This window comes from Ambystoma mexicanum, chromosome 10 (assembly GCF_040938575.1).
Source record: "Ambystoma mexicanum isolate Mex_15411 chromosome 10, UKY_AmexF1_1, whole genome shotgun sequence".
In the NCBI taxonomy this organism is placed as follows: Eukaryota; Metazoa; Chordata; class Amphibia; order Caudata; family Ambystomatidae; genus Ambystoma; species Ambystoma mexicanum.
The window spans coordinates 864,930,892-864,943,257 of record NC_090932.1 but is presented as its reverse complement, the minus strand read 5'-3'; the positions used below and the strand labels follow the sequence as shown (position 1 = coordinate 864,943,257).

General features: G+C 41.0%; 1 protein-coding gene across 1 annotated transcript in view; it reads left to right on the top strand.

The window, feature by feature from the left end:
* The window catches only part of LOC138492940 (uncharacterized), a 334,933-nt gene that overhangs the window by 82,415 nt on the left and 240,152 nt on the right, over window positions 1-12,366 (top strand). The window contains exon 3 of the mRNA XM_069620230.1: window positions 7,477-7,531. Coding sequence (XP_069476331.1) covers window positions 7,477-7,531 — 55 coding nt within the window. The remainder of the gene's footprint in view (window positions 1-7,476; window positions 7,532-12,366) is intronic.

Below are 12,366 nucleotides of genomic sequence, written 5' to 3'. Positions count from 1 at the left end.
AATCAAGAATACTGGTCGCACCCCCGCACCCGACCCATCGCGCTTTCCTCATTTGGGGGCTTGTGCTGTCGCGCAGCATAGTAAGCACGTTTACTCTCTTTAAGTCCCCTTACCCTCTTCATTCTTGCTCTTATCATAAGGATAAACAAGTAGCATTTGAAGACCAACATTAGCAGTCTACAAAGAGGTTACTGTTCTAGTACATGCAGGATACATTTTATCAATAGCATCCAGGAAGGTATGCAGCCTGTAGTATTAATGCAGGACCGTATGTAAAAGGTACATGTAACCCATAATAGACAGAGAACTCACATTAGCTGCCTCACATAATGCAAAAGTGCTCAAGCATGGATAGAGGAGACCAATCGAAAGAAAGTAGAAAGCTACACATACCGTAGCATGGATAGTGGATGCAGATTAGAAGCTACCAGGAAGGTGTCTTTACCCAGACAAAGATTAGAAGTCAGATATGGTTTACAAATAGTTTTGCCATTGGATACCAAAGGAACAAATGCCTGTGATGTGCGATATAAATATGCTCACTATTAAAGTGGTAGAAACCCTATAGCCAGTGAAACCATGAATAAGGCTTTTATGAAGGTCATACCATGAGTAGGAAATCACTCTGAAGGGCTGACAATTTTGAAAGGTTTAGGGACTGGCAATATTAAGAGGTTAGTCAATACCAGATTAAATGAGATGCCCAGGATCACACTTTGGTTAAGGGGTGAAGGGGCTAAGCAGGGATTTGTGCCATTTCTGCATTTGAACACTTTCTTTTCCAGTTCCTACCATGAATTAAAACAATCTAATTTTATGAAAACGGACATGCAAAGTACACAAATCACATTACCAAACATGACAATTTTTAAGCAAAATATTATAGAAGGGTGTTATGTAAAATGGGAATGATTCTAGCTTCATTTTCTCCATCATCAAGGGAAGTATATAAGTACCAGCATACCAATCAATGAGATTTAACAAATTTAATCTGGGTTTGTCTTTTGTATTTTAAAGCTTTAAATACTTCCAAAACAATGGCTTGTGACATTTTCATTCCTTTCTTCGGATGGTTTATTGGGCCTTAGTGCAGAGTATGAGGAACCTGGCACAGCCTTGTATGACTTCAAGCAATCTGTGTCCTCAATCTATACCTTTTTAGGAGTGCTAATTTTACAACATCTAGTGAGTGATCCAGACTGCTACGTAGACCATACAATACAACATTTCCCTTGCTTGCAGGTGGGACAATCAATTGTTTAGCAAGCCTTGCTCTCCGCCCACATCCTCTTGATCCTCTTGATCCTCCCAGCAAGTGAGCTGCTCAGTCCGCAAACTGCGTGAAGACTGAGTCTTTGACGGCTGACAGCATGCCCTCTCAAGTCGGGCAGGAGTTTTACGTGTATGTTAGAGTTGGTCTAGAAAGATGTGGTGAGTGCTTTAAAGATTACAATTTAGTTTTTAATGACTTGTTTTAAGGACCGGTTCATCACCATTAATCTACGGAAATGATCTAAGCAAGCCATAGTGACACCTCACCAATTAAAACTGAACTCTTAGATGGATTAAGCAGAAAAACATAGAGTACTTGGGTTTTGCAGAGGAACAATGGCTGATTCCTAGTGTTGGCAGAGGGCCTCCTTTGTGAAAATGTACATTTCACTGTTATTACGAATTCTTTTTATTCTGTGTATATATTATTTTTGTCAAACTAGCTGTGTTTGTGTTCTAGTTTAGCTAAGAACAGAAGGATGGGGTGTCAGATTTATAGCAAGAAAGGTTATGAAAACATGACTAAAAGTTTAAATCCACCAATCCTGCATTTTGATTGGCTATCTGCAGTGTAACTTGTTTGAATTATGAATGCAATGTTTTTCATATGAATTATGACTTGCCTCGAATATATTTTATTTAGTTCTATCTCGTCACCAACCTTCTATCTGGGGACAATCCAAATAAATCTGGCTTCGAAACATAATATCCTGTCACGTTCTGCTTTTCCAATGTGCAGCAAAGTTCATTTTACAACTGTTGGATAAGAGAATTGTGTTAATAGAATCTAACATTGCCGGATAGATGTGATTTATAATTTTTTCTTCCTTGTTGCTATAATAAAATGTTTTTTTAAAAATTGCCAATTGATTTGATCTTCATTATTACAGTAAGCACTGGTCTAAAGTCTGTAAAATATTTTGGCAAGTCTCTACCAAATGTATTCTTATATCAAATAATCTGCTTGAATGTCTGTTAGCCCTAAATGGGATGATGTCACAGGGTAAGTGGAATCAATTTGAGATTTAGGAATTCTAAAAGATGAACTTGAAAGTGTGAACTTCTTTGCAGCGAAGAAAAAAGTGGTAGACTTCACAATCGAAAGATAACTGAACAGTACCACAATGGGATTGTGTTCTTGAAGATTATCACACTAAAGTAGTATGTACATGTTTCTGAGGTCCTAGTTAGTATTGATTTACTTTTTCTAATGCAATTTGCTAGGAATCAATTGAAGCAATCTGGAAGATTGAAGAGAATAGCGGTTGATAAATATGGTGATTAAAAATATGAAATTATAAATTGCATCAATATTGGATTACATTAACCCCACTTGATGCAGAAACCTCATGATTTGAAATTATACCAATGGTGCACACAACACCAGAGCAGGTTTCCACAATCGGACGAAACTGATTGTGGCATTCCACCAATGTAAATAAATAATTATTTTAGAGCTCCAGAGGCGGCTTCACAATAGTATATAAACCAATAACCGACCATCACAAACTCACTCCAAATATTTGAGCTGCCTCACTTTCAAGTAAATGTAATGGGAGTGGAGAAGTAATACACCCAGGGTTTTAGAATTGGGCAATTTTTTCCACTTTTCTTTTCATTCATTTAAACTTTAGTTGACATTTGTCTTTCAGCATTAAGCAATCATACAAATAAAATGAATATAAAAACCAATTTCATATATAAATAGAATTAGAATAAATACATTATTCTGCTCGATATTATATTCTATAGCTACTGGGAGCACGACCAAGGTATCTGTAGAACAACCATTGAGGAGAATAATTAATGATTGTAAGTTCTTTGCTTCTCGACCAGGCTTTTGAAAGATACATATTCACTTTATGTACAACATCAGTATCGATGGGTAGCTTGCAAAACCTAATTGCCTCAGAGAATGGTTGAATTCTATATGTATGCGCAACTGGTCTATAGGGGTGTCAAACCCCACTCCACCTCAAATGAGTACAGATAACATGATAGGGAGATCAATGGTTACGTTATTGCAGAAATCAGGATTATAGTTCCTTTTATTAAAGGGAAAAAGTGAACATGGAGCTGCGCATATATGGGTTAAAATTACCAAGGAAGTGAGGCATTATTTAAATATCACACACATCATGAGGATATAAAGAGATATGAATATAGGATACATGGTGAGAAATGCTTAAATTAATAATGGCTCCCTGAAGGATTAATACAGTAGATAGGTAGATATATTTCAAAATGGATACCTCAAGCACAAAATGGTGGCTAGTGTTAAGTACAGGTGTGGAAATCCTGACTCATGCTGATAAGCAAATGGTCTTTGGCAGCATCTTGCAGTAGATAATTGAGTCTGGGAGGTTAATTTTGGAACTTGGCAGGAAAAGCAGACCGGATTGATGATGAAGTTAGACAAGGCAAGGGAACTTGGATACATTTATCTATGTTGTGGATAAGGAGAGCTCACTGTGCTTCCTTGAAGACCAATTTGACAAGACAAGCTGCAGTATTTGGCATCATAAAATAGAGACTATACATTTTCCCATGGTATAAGGCATTAAACTAACTTGGCAGGACCTTGAAAAGTAGATAAAGGATTGACAGTGGTGTGATTAAAATTGTTCTTGGCAGAAGTTGAAGAATAGTTATAATTGTGTTTAGCTGGATCTAAAATAGCCTATTTGTCTGTGCGTCAGAAGAAATTGTTAATGCCAAGTATAACTAATGTGGGACTCTTCCAGGTCCTGATTTTTCCTTTGCCTCCTGTCTCTGAAAAATGTTCACAGTTGCCAGAAGCTTGATGGGAAGAAGACCCCCTGTTCACTGGTATTAAATAGATTGACCTGTAGAGCATGCATTCCCGGCACAAACAGGTTACGCAAACATCTTGTGTTATTCCATTGGTGTTGCAATGTCGCAAATGGGAACAATGTCAGAATGGTGCTTTACAAGCAGTGTCCTGGCAAACGGTGGATACATTTCATCAAGGTAACTTTCAATTCAGGGTTCCTGTTTAATAGTAAAATAAGAACACATCATGGGCAAGAGGGGAATTCGTGACAATGAAATGAGCGGCTTTCTTTTTAAGAAGTTCCTCGGTTCCCACTCTTATCTCAGTAACATTGTTTTACAGTGACAGCAGCGCAAGTAGGATTAGAACCGACTTAACATGATTAGAACATGCTAACAATATTGTCCTGAAGGATTCAGTTCAGAGTGAAGCATATCACTACCTGTGCTCTTAGGACAGTAAATAATTCTCTTCAGAAATGTATTTTCAATACCTTCCAACATACTCTGCTTTTCATTTCCCCCAGAGCCATACAGTGACTCGGGCTTTGCTTGCTGAGAATCTCAAGATTGCATTAGAGGTTCTATCACTCCTTAACTCTGATTCCCTCATATGCTCTGCCCAGGTGCACTTTCCCATAAACTTCAGCCCTAAATATTCATAGCTCATGACCCGCTCAATGGTATGCCCCTCGGATTCCATTCGGAATGTGGGTGTTTTTTGAATGCACGATGGAAAACTGGAACAACCCCATTTCCTCCCAGACCAGTTTGCTCAAGGCCCATTTGGGCATAAGTTTTTTTCTTTTTTTAGTTACCACATTTTACTGTAAAATGCAGCTAGAGGTAGGGTTTAGTCATTTAGATTGAAACAAATGTGACTAAAGGGGCCTCAAGCAAATTGCTGCGAGGAAACATCATATATCTGGAAAACCATGGCTTTAGTTTTCTCATAATTCTAGTCATAATATTTAACAAGCATTGATAAATAGGTTTTTAAGACAAGTTGTAGAATGTAAGTACTCAATAGAATTCTTTGCATAGATTTATAGCTGAGGAGGGGGGGGCGAGGGTTGCCAACAGGCGACCTCGCGCCCCCTCCTCACGTTTGGTCACAAAATAACAAAATAATAGATGTTTTGTACGTTGATTTCCTTATTGCATTATCCTGTTAATCACAGTAGTCAAATCACCAAGGTAGAGCGATAGTGATGAATTGCTATACTACTTCCATTAGTCACATATGTTCTACAGTGGCCTGTCCGTGGACAACATGATGGCTCACATTCTCAAACCAATACCACATCCCAGTACTCTTGAGGTCTGTACATGCCCTCCAGAAAACCTTACAGTACAGGTGTATGCAGGTAACGTAGCCTTTCAGTTAGCTTCAGCATGAGATCCTTCACATCTGCATGTCCATCTGTCCAACTTAGTGGTTCACGTTCTAAGATTGTATGATTTCATTTGCCTGAGATAGACATGTCTCTTAAATCTTAATGACTGCCACGTTTAACTTTTAATCAAAGTCTTACAATCTCTCTGCACCATCTCTTTAGAGGTTTGTTCAGTCTTTAAAGCAAGCACATTAGATCGAACTCTCAATTCATCCCCCCGGGGGCGAACCAAGTCCAGTCTTTCTATCCAAGCTATCTCTTTTAGTAAGAGTTTTCTGTTGATGTCCCCCCCCCTCTGTTGCTGACGTTGACCTGTTCTAAAACTACACACTTCATTTGTGTGATGTTGTGTCTAGCTTCTGTAAAGTGGGTAGACACTGGTGACTTGAGGCTTCTAGTTCTTATATTTGATTTGTGTTGGGTCCATCTTGTTTTCACCTTCTGCGTGGTCATTCCTACATAGAACAACCCACACGGAAATGTTAGTGCATAGACTACATTACTGGACTCACAGGTACAGGAGTGATTCAATTTAATAGTTTTCCCTGAGTAGGAATGCCTGATCTAATTTCCTCTAATTATGTTGTCACAATGTTGACAGTTTAGTCATGGTACTGTGCCCTTGAATGTGGTTCAGTGTTTTCATCTCTCAAGTGTGTTGCGAAGGGCCTGACTGTTTCTAAAAGCAACGTTGGTAACTCCGGCAACGTTCTATTCAGGACTGGGTCCATTTTAAGCAAGAGACAATTTTTCTTTATTATTTTTTTATTTTAGTGCTTTGCAGGGAGTGTGTGGTAACATAAACCAATGATTTTTCTCCTCTGGTTTGTTTGGGTTTCAAAAAGGATTCTCTCGGCATCTCCACTAATATCTTCTTATATGATCAGGTTTATAGCCTCTCTGAAATTTCAACTTTAGTTTCTGCTTGCCTCCTGTACTCCTCCGCCTCTGAAATATTTCTCCTGTATCACACAAACTGGCTTATGGGAACACTGTCGATCGTCCTTTTGGGACGGAAGCTATTGGCAGCTAACCTGCTGCTCCTGCCCGTGGGTTTTGTGAAAATCTGGGTATGTAATCGTCTTTCAGTACTGTAGAGCTCAACATACAGGAAATTAATTTTAGACTTGCTGTATTCAGTAGTGAATTTAAGGGGGGAATCTGGCATATTGAGCAGACCAGACAATGAGGCAAGCTGGGCACCCTGCGGCTGCGCAACGCAGTGAGGAAGTAGATGAGAAGCACAGGCACCTACATGGCTGGTGAATGTTACATAGGAGACTGGATAGGGGTTGGACTTTGAGGTCCACCCACAGCAGAGTGATTACAGTCAGGAGGCTTAGGCAGAGATCTATTTTGCAGAAGCTCAGCAATTGTGTGATTCAACCCCGTAAACCAAATACATTTTAAAAAAATAGACTTAGAACCAGATCAGAGAGAAAGTGGGAGTCCGCTACCTAGAAAAGGATATAGGACTGCCTTCATGTTCTATTGGCAACGTGAGTGTGAGACAACGGCCAAATCGTCAGAACCCAACGATTGTTACTCTCCCACACCCCACAAAAGGGAATAAGAAGTGGAGGTGCCATGAGAGTACAAGTATTACACCGGGAAATAGGTCACATAACCAATTCTATGCAGGGAGGGGTTGTGTAACGCTCACCTGGTATCCACAGGGACGTCACTCAGCCTGTTCTGACCTCTTACGACCTTGAACCCTTCCCTGGAGTCTACTCGACTGGAGACTGGGCCTGAAACACAGGATTGGTAGAGTTTAACTCCCTTTTGTCTCTCTGTGCTTGGACCCCTTCTTCCCCGGGGTCCAACACTTCCCTTTGATCCACAGCTCTCCTTGTTTTCTTGGAAAGTGTGCTCTCCGTCCTGCTTTCAGCGCAGGGGCGGGTTGATTGATGCAGGCTCGTTGCTGCCTAGTTACTTCACTGGCAAGAGTCCGACAGGTAAGTATAATGAGTCTTTTGAACAGTTCTCTAACTTCGTTCCTTTCCTTCCTTAGATGATGGCCAGCATCCGGAGATGGCGATCTGCTGCTGAGATGAGTAGTGCTGAAGGTGAGTGAGAGCGCGATGCGACCCTTTCGTATTTGTATTGAACTGAGTTCATTTTCTGTGTCTTTTAGGTGCCGCGACGTTTTCAGCGTGGATGCCGGTTATGAAGAAGAAATGCGGTGAGTAAGCACAGTATGCGGCGCCTCTAGATGTTTCCACGCTAACCTGGAGTGTCTTTTCCCTCTTGTAGATGGATGAGAAGTTCCGGAGACCGAGTTCCCCCAGAGTGGCTGGGATTCAGGTAAGCGTTTGAAGCTTGTACAGTCTTTAAAAATAAGCGAAGATTTGCTGAATGCTTACTAATGCCTTTTTTTCTGTTCTTTTCCCTTTTCCTTAGGAAGCGGCATGCCGGGATGGGAATGACACCGCCGAAGATGCCCGCAGAAAAGAAGAAGCGATGAATGATGGGCAGAAGCGCCGCAAGGTAAGGCTGTTCCTAACGGTGTTCCTGTTCTTGCAGGAGCTGAGTGCAGAAGAAAGATGCAAGCCTACTGGAGACCGATCCGAACACGGCGAGTGTCATGCTGCAGGTGCAGAAAACACAAAGCATGTTTCTCAGCCTGGGCATGGCTTAAATAGTCTCTGGGTATCCCAGGTGTCTCTGTGCTGAACCACACCCAAAAGACTAGACTGCACATGCAGTTCTGGGAACCGAAATATGTGGGGGGCATCCATCTTGTCCCCATCAAAGCACTACAAGTCCAATCCCCAATGTTATCCTATGGGAGTGAGTGAGTCTGGTGCCACGGGCGCCAAGTCTGACTCCAAGTGGGTCTTTGGAGGGATGGAGATGCCCTTGAGGACCATGTAGGTGATCGTGGCCTGGCTCCAACCTGACATCTTGGAGGGCTGGGGACATGAGGGGCAGGAATCATGACAGGTTGCATTAGAAATGAAATAACTCAAAGAAGGGCATACATATCTTTGTGGTTCATGGGCAGGATCCTGGTTTTCAGGATGGGTGTCTGTTAAGAGTTCTTTGCTTCTAAAGTTGCAATACAAAAACTGAGGATTATACGGGTGAGTGGGGAGCAAGGCTTTATTATGAGCTGGCACAGAATGCTCAAGATTGCAAAAAACATTAGAGTATCACAGCATCCATTGTAAGAACAGGAACAAAGAGTTCTCTATTCAGTCCCCGCCTGTGACCGTGATGACCGCTCTCACAATCTTTGTGTTCACAACTCCTTATAGAGCAGGCTGTAACAGTTCATTGGGCCATGTAGTAGCTGAGATTTCGCTCCCAGGGGCAATGTTGGCCAGATGGAATGACAGAAGAGCAGAAGCAAACGAGGTAAGCTAAAGGTGGAATGTGAACAACACGTCAAAGAGGCAACTGGAATTGTAGGAATATTGAAGCTGAACCATTTTGCAATTGGTGAAAAAATATGGCATCGGAGAGGAAAATCGATTCAACAAAGCTGAAAATCCAGGGAAGAAAAGGACTCCATCGATCCTGAACTGAGCTAGTCGAACAAGTGTTTGCCCTTTAAAGGAAAATGCAAAGACGTTGGAAAAAAGTCATTGAGTAAGTCTAAGAATACTGAATCTAGGGAGAATTAGAAGGGACTAGAATGAATGCTTCCAAACATTGTCCCAAGTAATATAATTAAAACTGAGGATAAAAAGAGCTCACCAGATGGAAAGATTGAGAAAAATAGATGCCGTAGAGACCTCAGGACTGTCTGCACCGTAGTAGCACAATATCCAAAGGGAAGATTCAGAAGCATTTAGTGGACAAATGAGTAATACAGATATAAACAAAAGGGAGTAGTCTCCAAATGGGCCATTTAGAGATCTGATTTTTGTAAACCACACAATGAATGGGTTCTACATACATTTGGGGTATTTCCTTTTCACCAAATAAAATTCTAAAACAAAAAATGCATCGAACAATAAAGAGTATACCCCACATTTGTTCTCAAGAAAAAACAAAAAGTTGATTTGACATGTGCACAAATTGTGTTGTATAATATGTAACCAATGGCACAATGAACTGGACATATGAAACGCACATCAACGAATGAAAAGAGACAATATCCTCACAACAAACCGGTAATTATCAATAATGAATTTGTGCCTGGCCATCATTCTGTTTAAAGAAGCAGAACTACGACAAAGGAATTTGACAAGTCATATGTCAACCCCCCCCATATCGGGATCAATCTGACAGAGGGGAGTGGGGGGTGGTTATGAAAAGACCAGTACTTGGCAAGCCGTAGAAAGTTGTTATCTGGCATATAGACACATCCCAGGTCCCCTAGTAGCAAACTCCTCATCAATTTCTTCCAGAGAAAATCAAATAATAATCAATATTTATGCCCAAACTTTGTACACATTGTATTTGATATCTTTTTCAATATTCAGTGAGCAGCAATGCATTTTAGACCAACTAGGTCCTTCAACAGGGAAATGGTTGGCAATGTCTGGCTGAAAAGTAGATGCAGTGACAACAAGAAATCCTGTCCAATATGTCCTCTCCGTTCAGATAAAAAAAAATCTAGGAGGCAATTCCCTATCAAATATTGAAGCCTATCGTTCCTTCTGTGACAAGATATGTCTTGGAAAACTTTGAAGAATAAAGATCCCTAAATCATTCCCATACAAACTTAAATTGGGGAACGGTTTTACAAATGGGCTTGCCCCTTCAGATTAGACTTCAGTTTAGGGGTTAAAGATGTAACATTTTCCCTAATTTAGGAGGATCTAGAAGGCTAAAATAATCAGTAACAAGTGAATGCATACACAAAAGAGTAGATGGAAACTTTGAACTCTCAGGAGGGATCTTGAGAATAGGATCGAGTGGCAGGAGGGCATCTAGCTTTTGCTGCATGACATTGGGATCCGCAAATGCAAAGAGCTGATTCAGTGTTTGATATGCAAATGCAGGTCCTCACCTGGGAGTGTTGATATTTGGGTAAGCAAAGCCTACCTGCTTAATTAGTGTGATGAAAAAAGATGATTGAAATTCCACTGCAAGGTAGCTGTAAAGGCAGAACTTGTGGTCAGTTGGTAAAGATGTTGAAGACTGCAGGCATCCAGAAGTGGTCATGTGAATAAATACTTGTTGAATCATCTCTGCGTCCAATGCAATCTGTTCATTCAGAGCAATATTTTCAGCAAGGTCCTGGAATGACCATTGGGTGACATATATTTCACCTGCTGGGGATAGCAGTGACTACAAAGTGTGAGGTAATTCGGGGCTAATTGTTATATCATTTAATGTAGGGAGTGTATGGGAAAATGGTGGGAAAACACTTAAACCATATAGTTTGCACGCAAAGGTTCACTGTCTTTATCCAGTGGAAGTAAGAACTGTTTTCAAGTTGATGAGCAGAGCAGGCAAGATGCGAGCGCAGGAGATCCATCAGCAGGACGCCCTCAACATTCAAGATAATTAATGAGTGGGGTAGAGGAGGAGATACCGAAAGTCCCGCCCCTAAATTGCCTATATGTTGGGGAAACGGAAATAGTGACAAAGGCAACACCTGTAATGATGCCAATAACACAAACAGCCTTTGAAGCAAAGTACCCATTGAGAAAACCTTTCTTTATGTATCCACAAAGAGTTGACAGCCTCTTGGGAAAGATCCTGAAGAGCAGAAGAAGATGGACGAAAGAGCAGACTGGTGATGTAACATGCCGTATAGTGACACACCGAGAAGAGATAACAGAAGAGAAAGTAAAGGGAACGTATAGAATCCGGTGACGAAATAAGAACCGAATAAGTGTTCACATGTAAAATGAAGGTTACATGTATGGAAGAGCACGGAAGGAAATGCAAACCATTTTATAATTGTACAGATGCTGTAACGCAAGTAGAGGAAGTAATCTTAAAGGCTGGCTATGAGTAGTGAATAGATTGCAGGCGGTGCCCCAAGGTGTATATATATGCATAAGAAATCTGGATGTTCCACATCGTGTTTTAGCAAATTGGGATCCCATGAGCAGGGGAGCTGGAAGTGTGGGGCAGTTAACAAAAGTAGCTGACAAGAAAGAATCGAAAGGCTCGTCTGGCTTAGTGTCCAAAGGCCAGTGCAGCCAAGAACTGGTTGTCTAGCTTCAAAAGATACAATGAATGCAAGAGACAGGCCAAGCCATTTGCAAGGTACAGCAAAAGACAATGAGTGCCAAGTTTTATTCATTTGAATACCATTAAATACAGAGAAGAAGCTCAAAACGTGGTCTCCAGTCACATGACCATGATGAAAATAGACTTGGCCAAATTACGCTGAGAGGAGAAGATGAGAGCATGCTCACACTCCCTTTTATTCCCAGGAGTTGTGAGGCTTGGAAGGCCATGTTCAAAGGCTAATTGAATGACAGAAAATAAGAGTGATTATGGAGGTTGGACTTATTGGAAGGGGCGGCATGGTCAAGCCCGACCCACAGACACCTGGGGTACCAGCTTGCGTGCTACTAGCAAGTGGAATATTTCAGAAGGGTACAAGCGTGCTAACCAATTATAAAGGGCCACGTATCAAAGAGCCCTATAGTTTAGAGATCCAATGAATCATTGTGTATTTTATGACAATGAAGATGACTTGCGTTAGAGGAGGGCTTAGTTGCTCACCTGATAATAGAGATCCAATTGCAACACCAGACCCCATAGAAAGTATATGTAGATGTTCCCCGTTACCCAACCACAATCCAGTTTAAGTTTTATAGTTTGCCATGTAGGATGACGTCACTGATGATGAATATTTTTATTATATAATCATGTTTTTTATGAAAAGCAAACAGGACCTTGCTATGAGACTCCATCTATGTCCGTTGTACTCCCTGGTTGTAACGCTCACCTGATTCTCGCAGAGGCGCCGGTCTTGACTGGGCGACTA